This window comes from Callospermophilus lateralis, chromosome 10 (genome assembly GCF_048772815.1).
Source record: "Callospermophilus lateralis isolate mCalLat2 chromosome 10, mCalLat2.hap1, whole genome shotgun sequence".
In the NCBI taxonomy this organism is placed as follows: domain Eukaryota; kingdom Metazoa; phylum Chordata; class Mammalia; order Rodentia; family Sciuridae; genus Callospermophilus; species Callospermophilus lateralis.
This window is the reverse complement of record NC_135314.1, coordinates 111,475,441-111,498,794: the sequence shown is the minus strand read 5'-3', so window position 1 is coordinate 111,498,794 and position 23,354 is coordinate 111,475,441. Positions and strand designations below refer to the sequence as shown.

At 40.1% G+C, this 23,354-nt stretch overlaps 2 protein-coding genes across 2 annotated transcripts in view; one reads left to right on the top strand and one right to left on the bottom strand.

Moving 5' to 3' along the window:
* The window catches only part of Gfm1 (G elongation factor mitochondrial 1), a 41,731-nt gene that overhangs the window by 2,321 nt on the left and 16,056 nt on the right, over window positions 1–23,354 (bottom strand). The window contains exons 9-15 of the mRNA XM_076867788.2: window positions 22,599–22,736; window positions 20,981–21,082; window positions 20,503–20,559; window positions 18,101–18,238; window positions 17,326–17,408; window positions 7,937–8,099; window positions 6,272–6,416 (exon numbers count right to left, since the gene is read on the bottom strand). Of these exons, the coding sequence (XP_076723903.1) occupies window positions 6,272–6,416; window positions 7,937–8,099; window positions 17,326–17,408; window positions 18,101–18,238; window positions 20,503–20,559; window positions 20,981–21,082; window positions 22,599–22,736 (826 nt within the window). The remainder of the gene's footprint in view (window positions 1–6,271; window positions 6,417–7,936; window positions 8,100–17,325; window positions 17,409–18,100; window positions 18,239–20,502; window positions 20,560–20,980; window positions 21,083–22,598; window positions 22,737–23,354) is intronic.
* On the top strand, window positions 10,902–17,217 carry Lxn (latexin). Its single transcript, XM_076867789.2, has 6 exons — window positions 10,902–11,114; window positions 12,410–12,472; window positions 13,716–13,893; window positions 14,178–14,314; window positions 16,653–16,715; window positions 16,964–17,217. Exons 1-6 carry the CDS (start codon window positions 10,986–10,988, stop codon window positions 17,060–17,062), a joined length of 669 nt encoding a protein of 222 aa, XP_076723904.1. The 5' UTR covers window positions 10,902–10,985; the 3' UTR covers window positions 17,063–17,217.

Sequence of the window (23,354 nt, the reverse complement as noted above, 5' to 3'; positions counted from 1 at the left end):
TATTTTTATTCTTAAAACTCATTTATCAAATGCTTTATACCAGGTAAATTATCCAGTTGCTCATTTCTCTGGAGATCTTCAGGGATAAAGACATGAATTGGTAAGTCTCTAACCAAAGAAAACCCAAGCCTTCTTGTTTGTTCCTGGCAGACATTATTTTTTACTGTAAGAAAAGAGCAGTTGGGGCTGGGATTGTGGCTCAGCGGTAGAGCACTCGCCTCGCACTCTGGAGACTCTGGGTTCGATCCTCAGCACCACATAAAAATAAATAAGTGAAATGAAGGTATTATGTCCAACTACAACTAAAAAACAAATAAACAAAAAAACATTTAAAAAAAAGAAAAGAGCAGTTATGGCAGGGTGGAGAGGGTGCAGACTGTGCCCCCCATATGCTTAGGATAACAATCAAGGCAAGCCTCACCTCTTTCTTTTTCTAGGCTAAATGATTCCACCACCTGATTGAGAATCAGAAGTCCACGTTTACAGCTTCTGCTCTACCTCAAGCAAGTCTATATGCCTTCTGTAAAAACAGTCTGCTCAGGTCTTAAGCTTCTTCACTGACAAAATAAAAATCCTAGGCTAGATGTTAAGAACCATTCCAGTAGTAAAAATGTGTTTTTGTTTTTTATCCCATTTGATAGATAATCAGAGTACTTCTTACAGTTACAAATGCTGACTGATATTTAAATATAATATGGAAAAAGGATAATAAAACTTCAAATATTTATACTTACTTTGGAAGTTGTGCTAGTGCAGAATAATGCTGTAGCCTGATTGGCTACAAGACGTCCAAATAAGGCTTTAAGCAAGATAGAAAAGTTGACAAAGAAAGTGTTTTGTTTTAAAATTAAAGTTTTAAAAACTTTTCCACAAGAATTGATTTAACTAGCAAATCATTCTTGTAAATTCATTAATACAGGACCACCAGAGACCAAGATCAATGTAAGCAGCACAGAGGCATTTATTGCGAGCTAGCTCGGTCCTCTATGCGCACACAGCAACTGGTGATGCTGAGAGGCCCCGAGCCCAGGGTTTACAGCAGTTTTATACACTCTTTGGGGAAGGCAGGGACTTCACATACATCATAGCATCTCTTAGCAAATCATCACACACCGCGGGAAAATCATAAAACAACTCTAAAATATGATTAGCACATTCACTGGTGGGAACAAGTTGGGTAAGGGTGATTGGTTAGTACAAGAGGGGGATTCGTTTGAACTGATTGGTTTAAGCCACGTGGGGAGTACGTGCTGAACTACAGTTTCCCAACATGTTATCAACCACCATAAACTACTGGGAGGGTCATCTAGCATCCCAGGTATTTTCCCTGTCTCATGCTAACTGGTGGTTGCTAGGGGGTTGCTATGGATCCTCATCTAGCCTGACTGAGTCAGGGACACCTGGTGCAGCAGATCTCTCCTGTTATTTGTAGATAAACAACTCAGCAAGGTGGATATGTGCCTAGGAGTGCTCTGTCAGTTTTTCTAAGGACAAAGGTCATGCCCCCTTCTTTGAACAGGCTTTGCTCTGAGGTAGAGGCTGGTTTCTCATTAGTGCTCTTTACCCCATTTGTCTTAGGGACAGGATGTGGCTCTGGTAGAGCACTTGCCTAGCATGACCAAGGCCCTGGATTCCAAACAATCCGAGCACCGCAAAACAAAAACAAAAACACAAAACGGACAAAGATACCCCTGGTTTAAGTGCAGTAACCACAAGAACAGAATGCAACACACAGCTCTCCTTGGTGTTGGGGGGGGTACTGACACCCTGACCCCAACGATTCGCGAATCCACAGATGGCTGGTATCTGCATGCCACGGGAGCACATCCTCTCACTACTGCTCAATCACCTCTACATGACTTACAACACCCAGCACACACCGCTAATGTGTAGGGAGCAGACAGGGAAAGCGTGTACCTATGTTCAGAGCAGCTTGAGCATCCCAGGCCTGGCTGCACAGTACAGGAACAAAACCTGGGACAAATGATGCTGGAGCAGGGAGGCTGAGGGCTGTCAAACAGTGGTTGCACACAGCCCACCTGGGACTCGCCCACCTGGATCCGGCACAGTACTAAAACTAAACACAAAGCAAACTCAAGTTGTCCTTTTTCAGCTTTCTAGAATTTTTTTCTGAAAGTTTTTTCCAATCTGTGGTTTGTTGACTCCACAGATACAGAACCCATGGATACAGGGGGCTGACAGATTTCATATTTCTTAGAAATATTAACTCAAATCATATTCTAGCTCAAAACTACCTTTGACTAATAGTCTCAATTAGTGAATTTTCTTGTGAAAAGATGAATGCCTGAACTCACAAAAATATTACCAACTGACAAATTACACCGGCTTGGCTCTGACAAACCCCACAGACACCCGAATCAGACGGAGAACCCCAGGCTGCGGCACAGCTTCATTTTTATATTTTCTTTGGTTAGCAAAACAGTAGCGTCTCCCTGGCTCTGAAGACACATAATTAATACAGAAAAGGCGCTCAGAACAAGAGCAGTGAGCAGCTGTCCAGACTGAATTACACACTGCCCTCCATTTCAACAGGTCAACAATGTAGAAAGAATAGACTGTCAAGGGTTACATTTTGAAGGAAAGGGCCATGTTCAGTGCCCATCACCCAACTGTTGAGGGTGGCCTGTCCAGTTCTGTTCATATTCTTTCACCCTGTTCCTTCCATTTAACTTCCTGTTGTGTCCCAAATCCATCTCCTGATTCATTTCCAACTGAACCTTGTCCTTCTGCCTTCCTTTAGCCCTGTATCAAAAGACTCCAGAGCTAATATCACCCTATCAGTTTTCAAAAGCCACATGGCAGCGAAGTTCTAAAAGCAGGTTCACGTGGTCTGCAGCTTCTTACAGTATGGGGTCAAAACACTAATGTCATCATAGGACCTTTTAAACCAAAGTGGTGGGTAGAGATGGTCATGTCTCCACTTCAATCCACTTGTGATGACATCCATAATGCCAGACCAGTGCTAATGCAGCTGTGTGAGCAGGCAATGTGGCCCGGGTTTAACTTTAAGCTCCACCACTAACCAGCATGTAAGCCTGGGTCTTCAACTAACTGCTCTGAGTTGCAGCCTTCTCAGCTATGAGATCACTGTGATATGTGGCCATTCACCTTCCTAATTCATTTACTTCACATAATCCGCAGCACAGTAAGCTAAGCAAGCTATCAATGTTATTATGGCCACTCTGGAGACAACTAGTTGGGGAATGGGTGGCAAGGCACAATACTAGGTCAAAAGCAGTATGACAGGGAAAGGACCTGGCATTCACTATGCCCAAATATGTACATTGGCGTTTTTAAGTTCATCCGATTTAATATTTGGGAATTTTCACCACCCAGCAGGCTGGCGAAGCTCAGATGATGTGCCCAATGCCACACAGTATATAAGATTCAAACTCACAGCTGGTGAGCAATGGACAAGAGCAGGACACCGTGGTATCAAATGAGCTGGCAACATGACTTGGCTGGGCCTTTATTTCTCTTGCAAAGTAGCTACAGGTTCAGGGCTTCTTTTAAAGAAGAAAAAAAACTGGCCACAAAATGATGGCAATGGTCACATCAATAGGGAGAAATATGGCCAAACTGAACATCCCATTTCACACTTCAGGTTTCAGTTACATCATTGCTTAATCTCAAGACGAAGTTTAAAATCTGAGTCAGACCAGAATACGTGAAAATTCAAACTGTTTTTCTTCTAATCTTAATACATAAAATGTATTACACTTTGCCATCATATAACAATAACTTATAAGCAAACACTATTCTTATATTAAGCTCACTTACCAATGTTTCCACATGGAAACTCTGATATGGCATTCAACAGAGGTATGTGTTAAAAAGTTGGTTTCTGTTAAAAATTTGGAAAGAATTTCCTCATAACTGATATTTTACATTTTTATCTCTTTTAGGAATGTAAGTCTATTTTAATTTTTATTCTATGCCAATGTTTAAATTTTATTTAACTTTAGTTGACAAATAATAATTATGGGGTAAAATGTGATGTTTCAAACACTTTTTATCTTTTAATCATGGAGAAACAGGGTCAGATGAAGAAACACCAAAGCCATTTTTTTTTCATGCTGGCCCCTGCTCACCTGCACAACCTGGGAGGAAATAAAGCCTCTCGAAGCATCTGTAATTCAGTGTTTTCCTCTGCACCTCTACTAGATGGCAATCATGTTTAATGTCAAGGTTTTCCATAGATATACATGCATATCATGACACAAACACGTACTTATTATATTTAAACATAGAAGCAGGTAACAAGAATGGTGTTCTTATCTACCATCTGGCTTTCAGTAGCCACTCCTACCAGAAAGCCACCAGCACCCAGTAAGAGCCTCCACGGAACACGTGGTGCCGAGTTTGTTTTCACTGTATTTCTAAAACATATAAAAGTTTTAACTAACTTGTCAGATGAAGGCTTATTAAAGTGGTCAAGACTTAGAGGCATTTTAATAGGAGTCATACTTAATGAATCAAATTTTTTGTGATTTTTCCTGTTTCCATCTGACACAATCTTGAGATTGTACCAAGTTTCTATAATACAGACTGCAGAGGCATTTTAAATAGAGAGCTTATATGAAGGAAATGGAGAGCCCTTTTTCAATTTTACAATGGGACACTGGAACATAAATTTCTAAAGGCTCCTATATAAGTGAAGAACAATAAGGAATGAGCAACCTTCTCTAGCCTCAGCCCCATACCTGATCACAGATGCAAACTGAGCCAAAGGCACCATACAATCCAAAATTCATACAGAACCAATCAGATCCTGACTTACAGACTGTTTAGAGAATGGGACTGTGACTAACTCTCTATTGTCTATTTCAATCATCTTTGATGAAAATATTTGACATTTTGTGAATCACAATTTTCCTGTGTGAAGACACATCTGGACATTACTAATGAATTACCAAATAATGGCAATGGAAGAAACAGAACAGAGAATGAATTTTCTGGCTCGAGGACATAATTTCAAAGTTCCTTTGTTGACACTCTGGAAAGCAGTATAGAGATTCCTCAGAAAACCTGGAATGGAACCAGCATTTGACCCAGTGAACCCACTCCTTGGCACACACCCAGAGGACTTAAAATCAGCATGCTATAGTGATGCAGCCACATCAATGTTTAGAGCAGCTCAATTCACAATAGCTAAGCTATTGAACCAACCTAGATGCCCTTCAACAGATGAATGGATAAAAAAAAAATGGTATGTATATACAATGGAATATTACTCAGCCATAAAGAAGAATGAAATTATGGCATCTGCTAGTAACTGGATGGAACTGGAGACTATCATGCTAAGTGAAATAACAATCCCAAGAAAACCCAAAGGCCAAATGTTCTCTCTGATATGTGGATGCTAACACACAGTAAAGAGTGGAGAGGGAAGAACAGAAGTTCACTGGATTAGACAAAGGAGAATGAAGGGAAGGAAGGGAAGGGAAGGGAAGGGAGAAGGTATGGAATTAGTAAAGACAGTGGAACAAACTGGACATAACTTTCCTATGTTCACATATGAATACACGACCAGTGAAACTCCACATCATGTACAACTATAAGAATGAGAAATTATACCTCCTATATGTATGTCAAAATATACTCTGTTGTCATGTATATCTAAGAAGAAGAAAAACTTTTTTAAAGTTCCTTTGTTGAATAACCTTGATAACAAACTGCTATGTTATCATTTGCTTTCTTCTTGCTGAGGATTCTAGTTCATCAGTTTTATACATGTATTATTCTCTGGAAAAGGTGGATAATTTTAGCAGTTTAAAAGAAGTTTGCATTGTGAATAAGGTTTACTGAGTTCTTTCAAAATCTTCTGCTATCCTTAAAATGCCTAAAAGCCTTGCTTGCAATGTGATATAAGAAAAAAAAACTACTTACAAACTTATGAACTTCTTGACAATTAAATAAATCAACAAAAATAGTCTGACTATAATTAAAATATTTTTAAAACATTTCTTAGAATTGTGAGCACTTGTCTTCTCTATTAAAAATAGAACTTGATTATTGATGAATTCAAATGTGGAAAAAACCCAGATGATTTAGAAGAATTAGGTAGGCTTTGAATGTGGTAATCAACCCTCACGTCAACTCAATTCTATAAATATTTGTCCATTACCTACCGCATCCCTTGGTTATGGTATGTAGTGTCTGGGTGGAAAGATAAGGATAGCATTGCTTCCTGCAGGTCTACCAGAGGAGACAGACATGGCACAGTTGTGGGCGCTGGGAGGCAGCTTACCTTGTTTCAGAGCACCTTCTCCAGCTCTGATGAAAGAGATTTCGTTGGAATCGACCATGTGGTGTGCTCCATCCTGCAGAACAAACCGGAGCCCAGAGAGCTTGTGACCAGAAAGAGGGCCCTTCTCACAGGCATCCAAAAACCCCTGTCAATGAATGAAAACAACTTTTGGAAGGAGTGGATTTCACTTCAAGATGCATTACCAAAAATGTCAAATGAAAAGACCCACTAGCCTGTTCAGAAGTGCAGTGTTCTTAGGACGTATGCCGTGTTTCATCCCTCAGGAATGTTAAATCAACATAATTACTCGTTAAGTGTCTGTACTGTGGCATCTAGATGAGCAAGCCCTTGGAAAAGTATATGACTTCCAGGTGTGAACTAGCTGGAGAGGATGCTAACAATCACTTTCTCACAGCCCCGCCTTCCAGAATCCCTCAACCCACAACCCATGGAGAGGCAACAGCATGATCCTTGATTTTATACGGAGGAAACAGAGGAAGAGCAAATCTAAGGAAGCTCCTAAGAGAAACCTTGCATCAGCTTTGGTGTTTACCTCACAGCTGTGTCTGAAGCCCCTACTCACCCTATCTCTGCTATGCCTTGAGGGCGCTTCACTATGTTGTAAAGACACAAAGTGTAAAGTCAGACCATGCCAGTAAGAAGTGGCCTTAAAAGGTTATTTCACTTTTCCAAATGCAACTCTTTTAAAAAGCCAGTTTCATTGATATATATATAATGGATACACAATAAGCTGCACATATTTTAGAGTAAAATTTGGTAAGCTGGCAATTCTTTTTTACCTAGTCACATAAAACTCCTATAATCAAATTAGTTTTCCCTGTCAAGTCAATCACATGGCTGCACATACAGTATATTTCTGACATTTTAAAACTGTGAATTGTGTTTGATAAAAAAATACCTAAGCTCTCCTTCACCTATGTTAGAGAGATAATGTATCTTGAAGTGTGTGAATAGTCTTGAAGTAAGAGTGCAGTGCACAGTACACACCACCCACCAAAACACCACCACCATCACTAAAGCCAAAAGAATGGCCCATTAATAAGGATTTTTAAGTTAAAAGGTTAAAAAACAAACAAGCAAAACCACTTAGAACCCATCTGGCGATCTGGACAGCAGAACACCTCATGATTCCCTAGGATGCGAGAGTCTAACATCTCAGTTTTGTGAAGGCGGGCAGGTTCAAGTATATTACTCTCAGTTTACAAATTAGAAAACTGGTTCTAACACTGAGCCCAGGGGATCACTGATCTGTAAGCAGCAAAGATGACCCGGTGCCCAGGTGTTCAGCATCTTAATGTCATTCCACTACGACAGGACGTGAACATTCCATAAATCCCTAAGGACCAGAACAAATGTCAACTGCTTATGTCAAGCAACATAGCAGCTTCCGTTTATGAAGAAAAATATGATAACTACGATTAAGAAACAAATGATTTCCCATCATTGCCACAGCACATATCCATATTGTTTGAGCTCAGTGAGCTGAAAGTTTCACAACAGAAGTAAAGCTGAACAGTCAGTCAGAGAAGCAGGCCTGCAACCAAAATGAACAGGGTGGACAATATACCAAAAGAGAAGTATGATTCCATGCTCACTGAACTGATTTTAATACATGAAAACACAACACAATTTTGTGAAACGCACCTTTTCTACAGCAGGCACAAACTGCTTTGGAACATTTGACCCAAACGTTTCATCTGAAAACTCCAACTTGGTGTAGTTCTCTGGGTCTAGAGGCTCCAGCACACCTATCACTTTTCCAAACTGGCCTGCACCGCCTGATTGCCTCTTATGGGTAAACTCGAACCTGGAAGAGATTTAAGAGGCAGAAAACCAACAGAGCATTACATGACTACCAAAATGGAGTTAACTCCTACTAATTCAAATGGAAAAAAAAAAACAAAAACATTTTTCTGTATACCATCAATGCACACATTAAAAAAAAGGTAATTAAGAGTCCAGCTGGAGGCCTTGTTCTAATAGCCTGCATTCCAGGGAGCTGCCCACTCTGGAACCCCTCCTTCCCTGGAACACAGCCTTTTCTGTGTCTCTCACTGTGGACGGCTGATTTACTCAGGTCATTCCTATCTGACTTTGCTATTTAGGCATATAGATTATAAGGGCATTCATTCCAGATGGAATAATCAACACCTGAAAATGATTAATGGCTAAATGACAGCAACCAACATAAATAAGTTATGAAAGTCACTTCAGACACAAATCTGTGTCTGCAGCAAATACAGCATCACAAATACGGTAGAACAAGCATTTTATATACACATTAAAATATGTAAACACAGGCTATTTCACAGGAAAAGCACTTCGTGAGTATGCCTGCAAACAATTTATTGCCTTAACCTGAAGCCCTCCTCAAGACCATGGATGGAAAAGGTCACTTTCAAGAGTATCTGCAGGTAAGTGGACATGAATGGAGAAGTGCTCTGGGTATAGGTGGAATAAATATCAGCCTGGCTAGGAGATGCCAGCTTGGAACAGGCCACTTTCCTAAACAGTCCACATATGAAGAACCCGGACTAGCTGCCTCTCAATGATCTTCCAGCAGTCAGGGGCTTCAGGATGGCTGAAGGGAAAGTGGGAAAACAACTGCCAAATCACCATAGAACAGCTTCGAGGGGATTTCCAAATCCACAGCACATTGACACACAGACATAAAGTTTACTATGTGATATTTTAAGCCTTATCTTCAATTTTATATGATAGGACATCAACACACACTCTCCATCTGTACTGTCGGCACAGTGATCACTACCCCTAGTTACTTACACATCACAATTAAATAAAACAAAAAAACTCAGCTTCTCGGTTGCACCAATCACATCCCAAGCCCTCCACAGCCCCACATGGAGGGGAGACACAGAACACTTCCAGAGATCTACTGGGCAGCAACCCTCTGGAGGACCAACTTGCAAATGAGGAGTCCCACAGTTTCAGGGACCATGTCTGAATTTGTGATTGAGAGGATGCAGAGCGGTGCAACATTGCAGGACTGTGCTAAGCACTGCACATGGACGGTCCCCCTTGTTCTTCACCACATACCCATGAAGTAGGTGCTCTTTAATCATCACTCTACAGATAAGAAACCAAAGGATCAGAGAGGCTAAGTCACTTGACCAACGTGACAGAGCTACTAAGAGGCACAGTCAGGGCCTTTGAACCCAAAACCAATGCTCTTAACCAAGTACTCTTCTAGAAGGCTAATGATATAAACTGATAACCACTCATCTTAAAACCTTCGAGAAGGCACTGCATGAAGGAAGATTTTGCAGCAGTTTAGGTAAAGACACTGAAGAACAGAAACACTCTAAACAGACATGGTGACAGCAAAAGAGGCCTGCCCGCAGTCAGACCACGGCACACTGAAAGGCAAGGTAGTTTTGACAAAACTTCATCCTCACATTTAAATTAATGTTAAATTAGAACTATGTTGGTTTTGCTGTTTATCTCTAACCTATAGACTTGTTTTGACTTTACAGTCATAATAAAGTTGCAAGCCACAGCCATTTTTACTTAGTTTTATGCTTATATAGTCACATAAGATTATAGTATAATCTACCTGATCCCAGAGAATCATAAATCTTACTTTGAATCATAAATCTACACATTATTCAAGTCTGAGGATGGACTGAGTACTAACCATTAATGAAGCTATAAAACTTCAAAAACGCATTTTTAAATAAATGAGAAAAGAATCTCTATTTCCATGCCAACCAATTAAGGTGAAGTTCTAACCATAGGCCTGATGAAAAGGAACCTTACTTCTTGATCTTCAGCAAACCCAGAGAAATGCCTAAGTTGCAAATCTTTAAAGTTGGCAAAAGGAATAATTTCAAAAAACTGGAGAGTGGAATTCACTGCCTTCTAAAAGCTCTCCTGTTGAAACAGCTGTAAAACCTCACTTTTGTCATAGCTACTTCAATGTAGTCTGTTATGTTCAGTTTTTAGGTATGTTTCAGAGCAAAATTTTCAAAATGATTCGAGTCAGATGCATGGTGTTGTATCGACCTCATCTAAGATCAGCAAAGGAGGAGTGGAGTGCAGGTGCATCTCCCCCTCCCCCATCCAAATTACTTAGTCCCCAATTTAATACTATAATTTGTAGTCTCTCATACTTGGATTTGGTTAGACCTGATCCAACCACACAGAAAACTGAGAAAGAAGGGGCAAATCACACTACCTTTGACACCTCTGCAACCTGCCCTATGTAAGGCCCTGCTGTACTAAGAAAGTTGTGCTCTAATCTGAAAAAAAAGCAGGCAGTCTCTTTTTTTAGTCTAATTCTTACGAGTTACAGACTAATAAGGAAATTCATTAAATGGTATTTGAGTGCTAGACAAAGACAGCTTTTCAAAGCATAATTCAGTGCTGCAATTTTTTAATTTTATATCTAGACGCAGACTACTTAAGAGGCCCCAGCAACGCAAAGGCCAGAGAGTCCTGTTTGCCTAAGGGTTAAGGAGAGACCAAGTCCCTGCAGCCCTAGCGCCCCAACTCCCTTCCTCCCGCCTGCAGGCGGCGCCGGCCTCGCAGCCGCTGGGCGGGCGGGGCCAAGGGGCGGGGCCACGGCAGCCTCCTAAGCGGGGAGGAAGTATAGGGCAGCGCCCGCGCCGCACAGCCCAGCCCAGCCAAAGCAGAGCCTTGCAGCACAGAGCTGGGTCCAGGCAGCCGCTGTAACATGGAGATTCCACCAGAACACTACGCGGCCTCCAGGGCGGTTTCGGTGGCCGAGAGCTGCATCAACTACCAGCACGGAACCCCCCACCAGGTGTTTCTGGTGCAGAAGGTAGAGGAGGCCCGCTTGGAGGTGAGTCCAATAGGACCCAGCCAGATGTCGGGTGGGCAAGGTGGGACCCGCTGGAGTGGTAGCAAGGAGCGAGAGGGGTGAGTTGCGCAGGAACCGCCAGGTGTCCCTGGGGCAGACCCAGGACGAGCGAACCTGGAGGTGGGTACTGCGGGGGTGCAGGCCTGGGCCCTCTGGCCCCCAAGTTAACGTTCCTGGGGCAGTCTGAGCTCCAGTCCCTTCGTTCGTTCTCTTCACGGTAAGGGAGAAACGCCAATACCATTTCAGTGCCCACCCTGACAAGGAAATAGGGAATTACAGCTGACTTCAATACTTTCCCTAGGGGATACCATAGGAATCATTCAAAAGAATCTTAAAACTGCTACTGTTTCTTATCTGCTAATCTGCCTTCCAAAGGACTCCACTGCCTAAACTGTAAAACCAATCCTTATTAGACCCTTTGACCAAAATGAAGGGGAACACCAAGAGCAAAAGAAGCTGACCTCCAAAGTCAGAAAAGAAAAGCCTCTGAGCTGAGCTTGGAGGTAACCACCATCACATCACATGGCTGCCTTTGGGCTGCTCCGGGCTGAAGGGTGCAACTGGAGGATGCTCCAGGCTGCAGCATGCCCACCTTACTAGATTTTGTTGGTCCCTTATTTTTATTTATCAGATATAATTTTTAACCACTGATGGTTTTCAGAGCTGACAGGGAATAGATTCTACTCCAAAACTTCAACAGATAGTACAAGTAGTGTAAACTCCTAATCTGTCTCTTGATTGACAAGTTATCTAAATGTTTGTCTTACTCCTGTAAAAAACTGTTGAAGTACCATTTTGCAGGGCCACTAATACACAAGTTAAAACAGTACTTAAGTACAGCGAGTCTCCAAACACTGCAGTAATCTGCCTCAACATGGAATCCATGTTCACTGAACACTTGGAGGGCACCATGGTTTATGAAAAGTTTTTTAAAAGGTATATCCTATTTGTCATCTTTAGATTAAAATCTCTTTGAAAATTATATATGTAGAGAATTAAAGTTTACAGATCTAGGGGTTAGAGTCTGATGATGATTAAAAAGTGAGCTGTGCCCTTTTTATTTGTATACTTCTCTTCTACCCTTGTCCTAATCCAAACAGACTGGACAGAGAATCTGCTCAATTAAATGTTAACTGGTGACATGCCTCTCTCAAGATGCATGGCTTTAATCATGCCCCTCACCAGCCAGCCCTCCTCTCCCCATTAAAGAAGAATGCATTTCCTAAAAATGTGACTATTTGACTTATTTTCTTTTTTACACATTTTCTTAAATTTAGGATATTCCAGGAAGAGGACACAAGTACCACCTTAAATTTTCTGTGGAAGAAATGACACAAAAAGTAAGTGAAGGGGCTGGGATGGTGGCTCAGTTGACAGAGCATTTGCTTAGTATGTGTGAGGCACTGGGTTCAATCCTCAGCACCACATAAAAATAAAATAAAGGTTTTGTGTCTGTCTACAACTTAAAAAAAAAGTTTTTAAAAAGTAAGTGAAATATCCTTTTGTATAAATAAGATGTTATTCTGAATATTTAAAATCATCTGTGTGGATCAAATCTATAGCATTTTAGATTTTTACTTTTTAAAAATTGTTGTGAGATCCTTGACTCCTTTTTTAAACACTGACCATCTAGTCATATGGTCAAAGCTTACAAGGGCCAGCTTTGTAAGCTTACTCCAAAATTTACTATCTTTGTGTATTCTGATATACGTCCTGAATTATTTCTACTAAACTATTTAGAAAACAGACTATACTTCAGTTCAAATATATTAAGAAGTTACATGCTCACAGGCAGCCTGAGTTTATGTCCAACATGGCTGAGTGAAGTCATTTACTTTCCAGTCCTTATGCCAGCATTTAGAGAAGGCAGGCAAGTGCTTTCAGGTATCCACGAGCAACACAGTGACCAACTGATACCACTGCTAAGGCCCTTTGTGGGGCAGAGAAATTTTAAATAATTATACATGTGTCGAATTATTGTAGAAAATTTAAAAGAAACTGCAATTTGCACCATTAACCATCTTGGAATTTTTAAAACCCTGCTCTTTTTTGAGTCTAATTATGAAGAGATACAGACTAATAAGGAAATTCATTAAACAGTATTTGAGCTACTAGACAAAGACAGCTTTTCAAAGCATAATTCAGTGCTGCAATCTTTTAATTTTATAACTAGACACAGACTGCTTTATCTGTGTTTGAAAGGAAATTATTTCAGGAGCAGGAAGTTAAGAGTAGTGGAAAAACTTAAAAAGTAACCAGTGTTGGGTTGGTTTATAAATCCAGATTAAAATCTGATCTCACAAATGGATACTCCATTGATACTGAAATATACTCAAAGCTTTAGGTTTAGGATTTGTAAGATTGTGATACTTAAAAGTTGTAATTAAAAAATCCACTTTAGGGTACTTGCCTGTTAACTTTAGAAAAGGAATAGGATAGGCCCAATTAGATGTCTCTGAAATCAGGCACTCTGGGTCAAGTCTGAAACCCCTTTAGGGTTGATGCTCTAAAGCCATCTCACAGAATAATCAGTAATGCATGCCATCTCTACATACGGATCTTTTGCAAACATGTTTCCAACAGCAAGTCACAGTGAACTGCACAGCTGAAGTACTTTACCCTCCAGTGGGACATGGCACTGCACCAGAAGTCTCCTTCACATTTGAAGGAGAAACTGGGAAGAGTCCAGATGAAGAGGATAATACATTCTATCAAAGACTCAAGTCCACAAAGGAACCACTAGAAGCACAAAATATTCCAGGTATATATAGGACACAGAAAAAAATGTTAAGATTAACCTCAATTAACTCTATGCTCAAAATTGTCAGATGTTAACCATGTTGGAAATATCCTGGCTTTGACAACAAGATTAATTTCCAATGAAGCCAACAAAAAAAGAAGCCTTGGAACTTTAGAGATCCATGGCTTAATTATTTTCTGCACACATTTGAAGAAAATTAAGACGTGACTTAGAATTTAGATTTTTTTCAAAGGTTAGAACTGTATATGTGATATAATTACATTTCTCATATGTCTCCCCACCAGACAGTTTCGGAAATGTATCTCCACAAATGAATCCAGTTCGGCACTTAGCCTGGGTTGCCTGTGGTTATATAATATGGCAGAATTCTACTGAAAACACATGTTATAAAATGGCCAAAATTCAAACTGTCAAGCAAGTGGTAAGTACTCTCTATAAAGCACATTATTGGCAGGATGAATGCTGACTAAAAGTATTGTAATTCACAGTTGGACAGTATTCTAGTCATTTTGCATTTAACATAGTGAAGTTGGTGTTTTGAAGAAGTCAATCCTGACTAGAGAATATAAAGAGTTGTAGAAAGAGTCCAAAGAACAGCAACTGATCCAGTCACGTGGTTGGGTTGGCCAATAGATGCAAACCACAGGCCCCCTTTGCCTCCAAAGTTGGGCTCCTCTTCCCAGTGCCAGGTTAGTCTGCATTCCCTGGGCACATGCTAACAAGGAAGCATAACAGCAGCAAGGCAAAGTCAAGGGTCTCGTAATGAGCAGTACTTAGACTGCACCTTCCCAAGGCAACACAGTCGTGATGGTTCTTCACCTTTCATGTTGGCTTGAAATATAGCTCTGATGCTTCACTCAAACCCTCTTCTTGAGCAAAAAGGTCTGTAGAGTTTTATTAGTAGAGGCAAGACAGAACCCCAGGCACCCAAATCCTTGCAATGACTGTCTTTAAAGTGCTATGCACAGGTTCTCAGAACCACCTTCTATGGCAGTCACGTGAAGCTGAGCTCTCAAGAACAGTTTGGTGCCCAATACACATTATTCCCTTTAGCAACCAAAATTCAAGTTCACATCACTTGTGCACTATCCTGGACTCTGCTTTTGTTCTCTGCTGAATGCTGGTGCCACTGGTACTTAAGAGATATGCCTGGCCTTTTCCCCAAGGCTCAGCTTGAAGAGCAGAAGCACTGCAGTCTCTGTGAAGCCTGCTGTACTGCCTCTCAAATAATTCCACTACTCGCTCCTGAGCTTGCTGCAGTTTTCTTTCATAACCCACTTAGTCACACTTTACAACCTCACATCCTGTTGCTAGCCTTATGTTTCCTTATGTCTGATATGACATCTATTAAGAAGTACATCTTTCTAGATCTTAAAAAATCTATGAATAAATTCTTTGATTTTAGCTTTATTAAGTGGTTAAGAAGAGAAACACTTCAAAATTTCAACTAGAACCTAATGGGAATCAAGAAACACAGAATGCAAAGAAGCCATAACAGTTTGAGTCAGCTCTATGAGAGAAAAGGACTTCCCTGCTGACTTGTTTCAGCTTGCTGGCAACAAACTGTGAGGCAGCTGGAGCACCTTTTCTCTGCAGGCTTTTGTAACCACTTGACAACTATGGGCACTGGAGGGCAAGATGCCCAATTACAGTACTCAGAGTCGATGCCAAAAGCCCAGCCTACACAGCACAACATTTTGAGAAACAGATTTCACAGACATCAACCCTGCTTATAATATTCCCATAAGGGTACCTAAGCCTCAGTAACTGACTCCAGGTACAGAGAGTCCTAAAATCATTACCGTGATTTTTCAAGCCAAGTCTTTAGCAATATGTGTACAAGACAATGTTAGTAGTTTGACAAAAAACAAAAACAACAAACTCCTGAAACCCTTCACCAAATGATGATTTTTAAAGCATTAATGAAAATCTCAACAGAGGGGTTTAATCACAGCTTTACTTTCTATATATTATCTATCTTTACTTATTAAGATCCAACATATAAAAACCCTTATGTATACACTATTCTTTGCTGATATTGTCAAAGGAAGGATTACTTGAAGACACTATGAAGAGAGAAGAGTATGCTCTTATCTGACCCTAGGCCACACTGACAACCACATTTAAACAAAGGAGCCCCAGGAGCTGTGCTGCACCTTGGACTCCAGGACTTGGCTCAGCACGTCACTCCTAAGCCTTACGGAGACATCTATGGCACAGTAAATCTCTGGTGATGGTTTTAAACTGTGCAAGCACAGCAGTTCTGTGTGGCTGATAAATACTTTTTATTCCCAAAATAATAAAGAGTATGGAACAAAAGTTTAATTATAAAATGAGATGACCACACTGATTATATATTACAATTTCCCATTTTCTAGAAGAGAATCTCTATCGTAAAATTGGCTTCTTAATGTAACATTCATTGCTATGGTTTCTCTTAAGTGATAATTTCATCAACAACAGAAACACTAAAGGTTCTTAAGTAATAAGCTACACAGAATAAGGCTAAGTGGCTACCATAACTTGGAAGGTAAAAACATACAAACAACTTTCAGAGTAACAAACAGAACAATCATGACTTTAAAATATAGTTTGACAGAATGCTTATTTAGAAGACTACTTTTTGTCGGGCTAAACTGAAATAAATCACCTTTTTTTTTTTTTTTAACCTAAGTGGGAGTATTATAATCATCTAATAATCAAAGCTCATTTTAAAATTAAAGCTGCAGTTTTAAACACCAGGCTTTTGTTTATCACAGCAAAGGAACGATGACTTCATTGAACTAGACTACATCATCCTGCTTCATGACATCGTATCACAGGTACAATATCACCTGTCTGTTCCATGTCTTTCAGAGCCACAGTAGGTTTTATTAATTCTGTATCTAACTAGGAATCTGTGTAGACTCAGACAGGGACTAGGCCGAAACAGATTATATTTGTAGCAATTCTAGCCTGCTTTTTGCTATTCCTCATGGAGACTATGTTGTCACCAACAAAGTCTAAACCCACTGTATCTTCTGAATTGTTCTCTTAAATTTATCATACCACCACTTTTCCTTACTTCCAGGAGATTATCCCCTGGCAAATGCAAGTTCTCTGGCACCCACAATATGGGACAAAGGTAAAACATGACAGTCGTCTCCCAAAGGAAGCACAGCTGGAATAAAAAGACCCTTCCATCGAGATGGAGTGCAGACATGTCTATTAATGATGTGCAAGTCAGTCCCCACTAGAATCTGGCCTGGGGGAGCCAAACAAATCCTGAAGTACCATTCTATATAATGTCATGCTTACGGTATAGAACTGTACCGATTCCATAATAAAAAATACTACTACATAAAAATGTCTTTATACCAGTAATGATTTTGTACATCTCATAATTAAGTTACAGTTTCACTCTCACAGTGTATGATTACATTGCATACTTACGGGACAGGGGCAGTAATGGTCTCTCGAAAGGCAACTTTTGGCTTTCCTGTGATACAAGGGCAGCCATATTCTCTTTCCATTCTCTTAAAAAAAAAAAAAAAAAAAGGGAGGGGGAAGATTATTTTTTTGGCATAATGAAATTTTTAAAATGAACTGAAGAAAAATCCTAAGCAGCTTAAACATCCGAGTAGCATTCACTTAAATATAACAGATCTTAAATCACTGCAGTGTCTCATTAAGGATTAAATATGTGATATTTAATGCTTAATTTCTACTTACTGCCAATTAATTTATCTGCTAAAATCTCACCACTATTCCATATGTTTCTGTCAGAATTTTCTACCTCAGCTTCAAAGAAATGGTCACTCCAAAATTTCCAGTGACATATCTTTTGCTTTCATTTACATGTACACGTATGACCTTTCCCAGGAACATTCTTTAACTATCCTACAATGGTCTTTAAGCACGGACTTAAAAGAAATGGCCTAAAGAGTGGGTACAACTGCCAGTAGTCTCCCAAGGCTAGGACCAGAAATTTTTTGACCTAGATGGATAATCTTGTTGCAAATCCTCTCAGCCCCAATTCTAGAACTCCACAAACTGAACAACTGAAGGCAAAAAAATAACTGATTCACAGTGGAAGAAACTGTAAACCACATGTGGATACAAACCAGAGTGAAACTTGGAGAAGCATGGAGTTTACAGTCATTATACTGAGCATTATTGACTTAACAGTAATTACATAACCCCACTTAACTTCCTGGTTAGTCATTACCTGAGCATAGATTTCCAGGTGTAATTCTCCCATTCCAGATACAATAGTCTCTTTGCTCTCATTGTCAAAGTGCACTTTAAATGTGGGATCTTCTCTTGTAAACCTGCCAATACCTTTTGCAAATTTTTCCAGATCATTCTTTAAAAGAAGGAAGAAAAGGCATGTGTTTTACAAAGCACAATGAGCAATGGTATTTTTTGAAAGAACATTACTAAATGAAATCAAATATGCCAGCAGTTAAGAAATAAAGATAACCCTTACCTAGCTCTATTCCATGCCTTTTTTAAAAAATATGAGCTTGAACACCACACAGCCAGACATCAGAATAACCAGCTAATAGGATTCTCTCTTCATGCCAAGACAGAGAACAGGAGTCCAAGACTTAACTCTATGCCCTTTCCTATTACACTGCAAAAACTTCATGTGTAAAGCTACTCATTAAGTGGAAAGAGACTTCTGCTACATTTTAGAAATGCTACACATCAACAGAAAACATTCAGCATATCTACCAAGACTCTCTCATAGATTCAGGAGGATTGACTGTTAAGACCAATAGTAAGGTGAACGGCACACTGAGACTCCCCCTTTCAAAATAGTCTACTTGGATACAGTAAATTGCACCTTTAATCCCTGATGTAATTCCACATGGTGAGCAGAATAACAGATCTGCAAAGATGCCCTAATCCTCCCAACCTGTAAATATGTTACTTCAAATGGCAAAGAGGATTTTGAAGACGTGATCAAGGTTGCAGAACTTACAATAGGGAAATTGTTGTGAATTACCTGGGTGGAGTAAAGTAATCATGAAGACCTTTAAAAATGGAAGAGGAAGGCAGAAAGGAGGGTAGGTAAGACGCAATATGGAAGAAGAGGCAGAAAGCTAAACACAAGAGGGACTCAACCCACTGCTGCACGCATTAAAGATGAAAGAAAGCCATGTGTCAAGGAAGGTAGGCAGTCACTAGAAGCTAAGAATGGTCCTCAGATGACAGAGGAAATGGGGACCCCAATAATATACCCACAGGAACTGGATTCTGCCCACAACCTGAGTAAGCAAGGCAAGATACTCTACCCTAGAAACTCCAAAAAGAACACAGCCCTGTTTGGTTAACTTAGCCCACTGAGAACGTGTCAGTCTCTGACCTAGAGGACTGTAAAGAGTACATTTGTGTTACTTTAAGCTACTAAGCTTGTGGCAACCTCTTATGATAGCAACAGAAAACATGCCCCACACGGCCAGTATTCATAGCCACTGTTTCCCACATGCCTGGAACTGAAGCATGCATTCGCACATTATCTTAAACCTAACCTTGATGCTGAAAGATAGAATTATTCATCTTTTACAGAGGAGGGAAATATGTACAGAGAGGTCAGGTTCATGGCAAGACTGGGACTAAATCCCAGGTTAGGGATCGGGTTGGTCTCTTGCCTTTCCCTGCACCAGCCAAATACTCTCAGCACAGTGGAAGCATCTTCGCTGCACTGTCTGTGCCCCCTACCCACTTCCTACCGACAATGTCTCATGGCTTAATGCAGACACTTCATTATTTGGTTTGAAATAATTTACTCCAGCAAGCAGACACTTTTTGAACTTTTAAACATGTAAACAACTCCAAAAAAAACCAAAAACCTTTTGGATTATGGATGCACTTGAATTATCCAGTCAAATGTTTTATATAAACTCTGGACTTTGGGATGAAAAGGCATAATATGTTTCATTTCTAACCTCACTTTTCCAAAGGGAAATTTTGACAATCTCAGCAAAACACCTGGAACAAATTATGACATTTACTAGGAAGGAGGAAAGGCTGCACCTTCTGGAGTCTCTGGGAATAGGCAACCATTTCATGTTTCTTGCCTCCTCTACTTTCTCTTTTCTACACTGAGAAAAGAACTAGAAAACCTCATGATTTTTCAAACAGGTGAAGTATGGTCTCAGTCTATGTAATGAGACCTATGAAACCATGAGCCCCCAAATAACATTTCCTCCTTTAACTATTCTTTTTAGTTCTTTTGGTCACAGCAGTGAAAAAGCTGGCTAAAACATCTACCCAACATGCACACATACTTTACAGTGGGTTTCACTAAAACTCAGGACAAATATTCTTATTTCCCATTTTTTCCATATTTTAAGAATGCAAGAAGGAACATCAACCACTATGACATAATAAAGAGCTATAAAATAGTCTGTTGGGTATTAAAATACCACCATTTTCTTAAAAAATACTGAGGAATTATTGCCATCACATTGATAAATTTAAAAAGAAAATCTTAATACCAAAAGAGGAAACAGACCATTAGGACTGCTGTTTATCACAAGATACAATGTGTATTCCAGTACAGATTAAAAAAAGATCTCAAGTTTTTATTGTGATATAATGAACTTTAAATCAAACTCCTACCTTGTTAGAAGGCTTCATTGCTATTGAAATGACAGGATCAGGAACATGAATGGACTCCTAAAATATTTTTTAAAAGAACAGAGAAAAATTCAAAAACTGTATTAAACAGTATAGGATGGATTCATTTAATGTGCTACATTACAAAAGGACAAACAAAAGGACGACATCTTTAGCCAGACAATTTATATCTTGGTTGGTTTTTATGCTAAAAAGGGAAATATATTAATGTAATATATTAATAAAGCTGTTCACTAATATGATGAAACCATGAGCCCCCAAATAAGCATTTCCTCCTTTAACAGGGGCTGGGGCTCAGTGGTAGAGCACCTGTCTTGCACGTGTGAGGCAACAGGTTAGATTCTCAGCACCACATAAAAATAAATAAAGATATTGTGTCCATCTACAACTAAAAAAAATTTTAAAAAACACAGACTTCTGGCATGCAAATGATAAAAAGCTTTGAAATGGAAGAGCTTACCATAGAAAGGTCACTGTTCTCTTTGGTTGTGAACGTGTCTCCACTAGCACAGTCAATGCCAAACAAGGCAAAGATGTCTCCAGCATACACTTCCTCAACATCCTGAGAAAAGAAGCAATACAAATCAAGACACAACTACAAAGTAACTGCACAAGAAAAACTACAGAAAAACAAAGCAGAATTTCCTTCTGCAGAGAGTAACCCATGCAGCACCAACCACCAATCATGCCAAGACAGCTTCTACAGGGTCTTTACTTAAGTACACCTCAACAGACAAGATTTTCCCCCTAATGGAAAACTCAGAGCTATGGCTTCATCACCTGAAGGATCTGAAGTATTCTAGTATTGACTGTGCCTCACAATTCTAAAGTTATTTTTAAAAAACATGCTGGGGTTGTGGCTCAGTGGTACAGCCTTGTCTAGCATGCATGCGGCACTGGGTTTGATCCCCAGCACCACATAAAAAAAACTAAATAAGCAAAATAATAATACTGTGTTCATCTACAACTAACAATATTAAAAAAAATTAAAAAGCATGAAATATCTGTGCTACCAAAGTTAGACAATGAGATCATAAAAACAGGCATGTACAAGGAAAAACTGCAAAGGAAGTTTTGCAAACAAAGGAAGCGAATGGAGCACACTATACTAAAAATACATTAAATTTCTCACAGAGGCGAGCAGTCAAAAACACAGGAAGGCTAAGAACCAAGACCAGCTGCCACGCTTCCCAGCAATTTCCTCTGAGATTGACAGTCATACACAACAGCTGTGGAGTGGTGATGCAGCCTTGCGTCTTGCTTTGATGACTACAGAGGGGTATGTATTTTCTTGAAAAGGCTATGACAAGCACTCATCCTCCCAGCCTGTCCCCTGCTGCCTATCTCACAAAGCAGCAGAGATTTCCGACTTCAAGTCAGCCTATTACTCTTCCCAAGAGAGATAAAAGTCATGGCCCCTCCCCCAAAATTCCTAAGATTTTGCTTAGAGAGAAGAATTTCTCCAGGAACACAGGGCTGGATGGTGGAAGAGTGGGAGTGGGCGCAACCTCATGTACTCTGTGTTTCTGACAAGCCCTAACCAGAAGGACTAAGAAGACTAGGACAGATTCAGAGCCAACTCAAGCCCAAAGTCAATGACCCAGACTGGACCCTGAGCAGATTTGACCACATGGCCCTGCAAGGGGATCTACAACAGGACTGAAAGCTCTAAGGTTAAACAGGTCTTTCATACCACCACATTTCAGAAAGTGAACACACTGAGCCATGTGGAAAATCACATGAATGTGCAACCCTCACTGATCTGTAGGAACTACATTCTGCTGTCCTAAATGCCTACCTAGTACACTCACTGCTGCTCATGAGGAGAGTGCTGCACCTTGTGTGGAGTCCTAGGGAACAACCTGTCCTTTCACTGCATCCTGGCCGTGGAGGAAACTCACAACCAGTGGCAGGCAACAAGCCCCACACCTGCCTATCTGGCTTACAGCAGCACACTCCTTCAGAGACAGCACAAGCAAGGAAGACGCGTGTATTCAACCAGAGGTGGTTTCCTAGCAGGGTGGGGGCGCCAGCACAATGGACTGCTTCCGCAGGGATGGTGCACACTCTTCACTTGCCTCCATCATGTCAGCGTGCATGCGCACTAGCCGCTGCACCCGCACTCTCTTCCTGGTCCTTGTGTTGTAGATGGTGTCACCCTTCTGTAGCAACCCTTGGTAATTGCGGACGTAAGTTAACTGTCCAAATCGACCCGCCTAGAAGTCAAGATGGGGTGTGGTAGAAGAATAAAGAGAAACGTAAGAGTCAAAATCAAGAGAAAAACTTCTCAGCTACCTGCAAATACTTTCAATTTTAGTAGCCCATCTTACATACATATCAGTTTATCATCTCAAATTACATGACACTGGCTTGGAAAACAAATGAGATTAAATGGTTGCTGCTGATCCACCTTTTGGTATCATAACCCAGAATACTTTTTAATATTTCCTCCGAAATAAAGGTTATTAGCAAAGAAATTTGTTTACGTAAGGAAGTACACCTTTGCCTTCTAATATTATTTAAGTTCAGTTTAATACTGTAAGACAGGAAACAGAAATGAGGCATAATTACTGAAAAAACAATTAAAAAAACCACAAATGGCAGGAGCATACTACATATCTAAAGCCGCCTTTGGTAACCACATGGAAAAAACACAAGAATTCTGTGAAGGGACTGAGTACACTAACACTGACCAATTAAATATATATTTAAAAGCTGCCAGTTTTTACTAAGTTAATTTACAGGCTTAATACTGTAGCAATAAAATCCAAACAGATGTTTAAAATTTAGTTTATTTTTTAGATTTTTGGTACTAGGAATTGTATCAAGAGTGC

Excerpts from the sequence above, each read along its gene's own strand:
- Lxn (XM_076867789.2), top strand. The coding sequence starts at position 10,986 with ATGGAGATTCCACCAGAACACTACGCGGCCTCCAGGGCGGTTTCGGTG. Across the intron at positions 11,115-12,409 it reads TAGAGGAGGCCCGCTTGGAG|GATATTCCAGGAAGAGGACA; the intron begins GTGAGTCCAATA and ends TCTTAAATTTAG. Across the intron at positions 13,894-14,177 it reads AGAAGCACAAAATATTCCAG|ACAGTTTCGGAAATGTATCT; the intron begins GTATATATAGGA and ends TCTCCCCACCAG.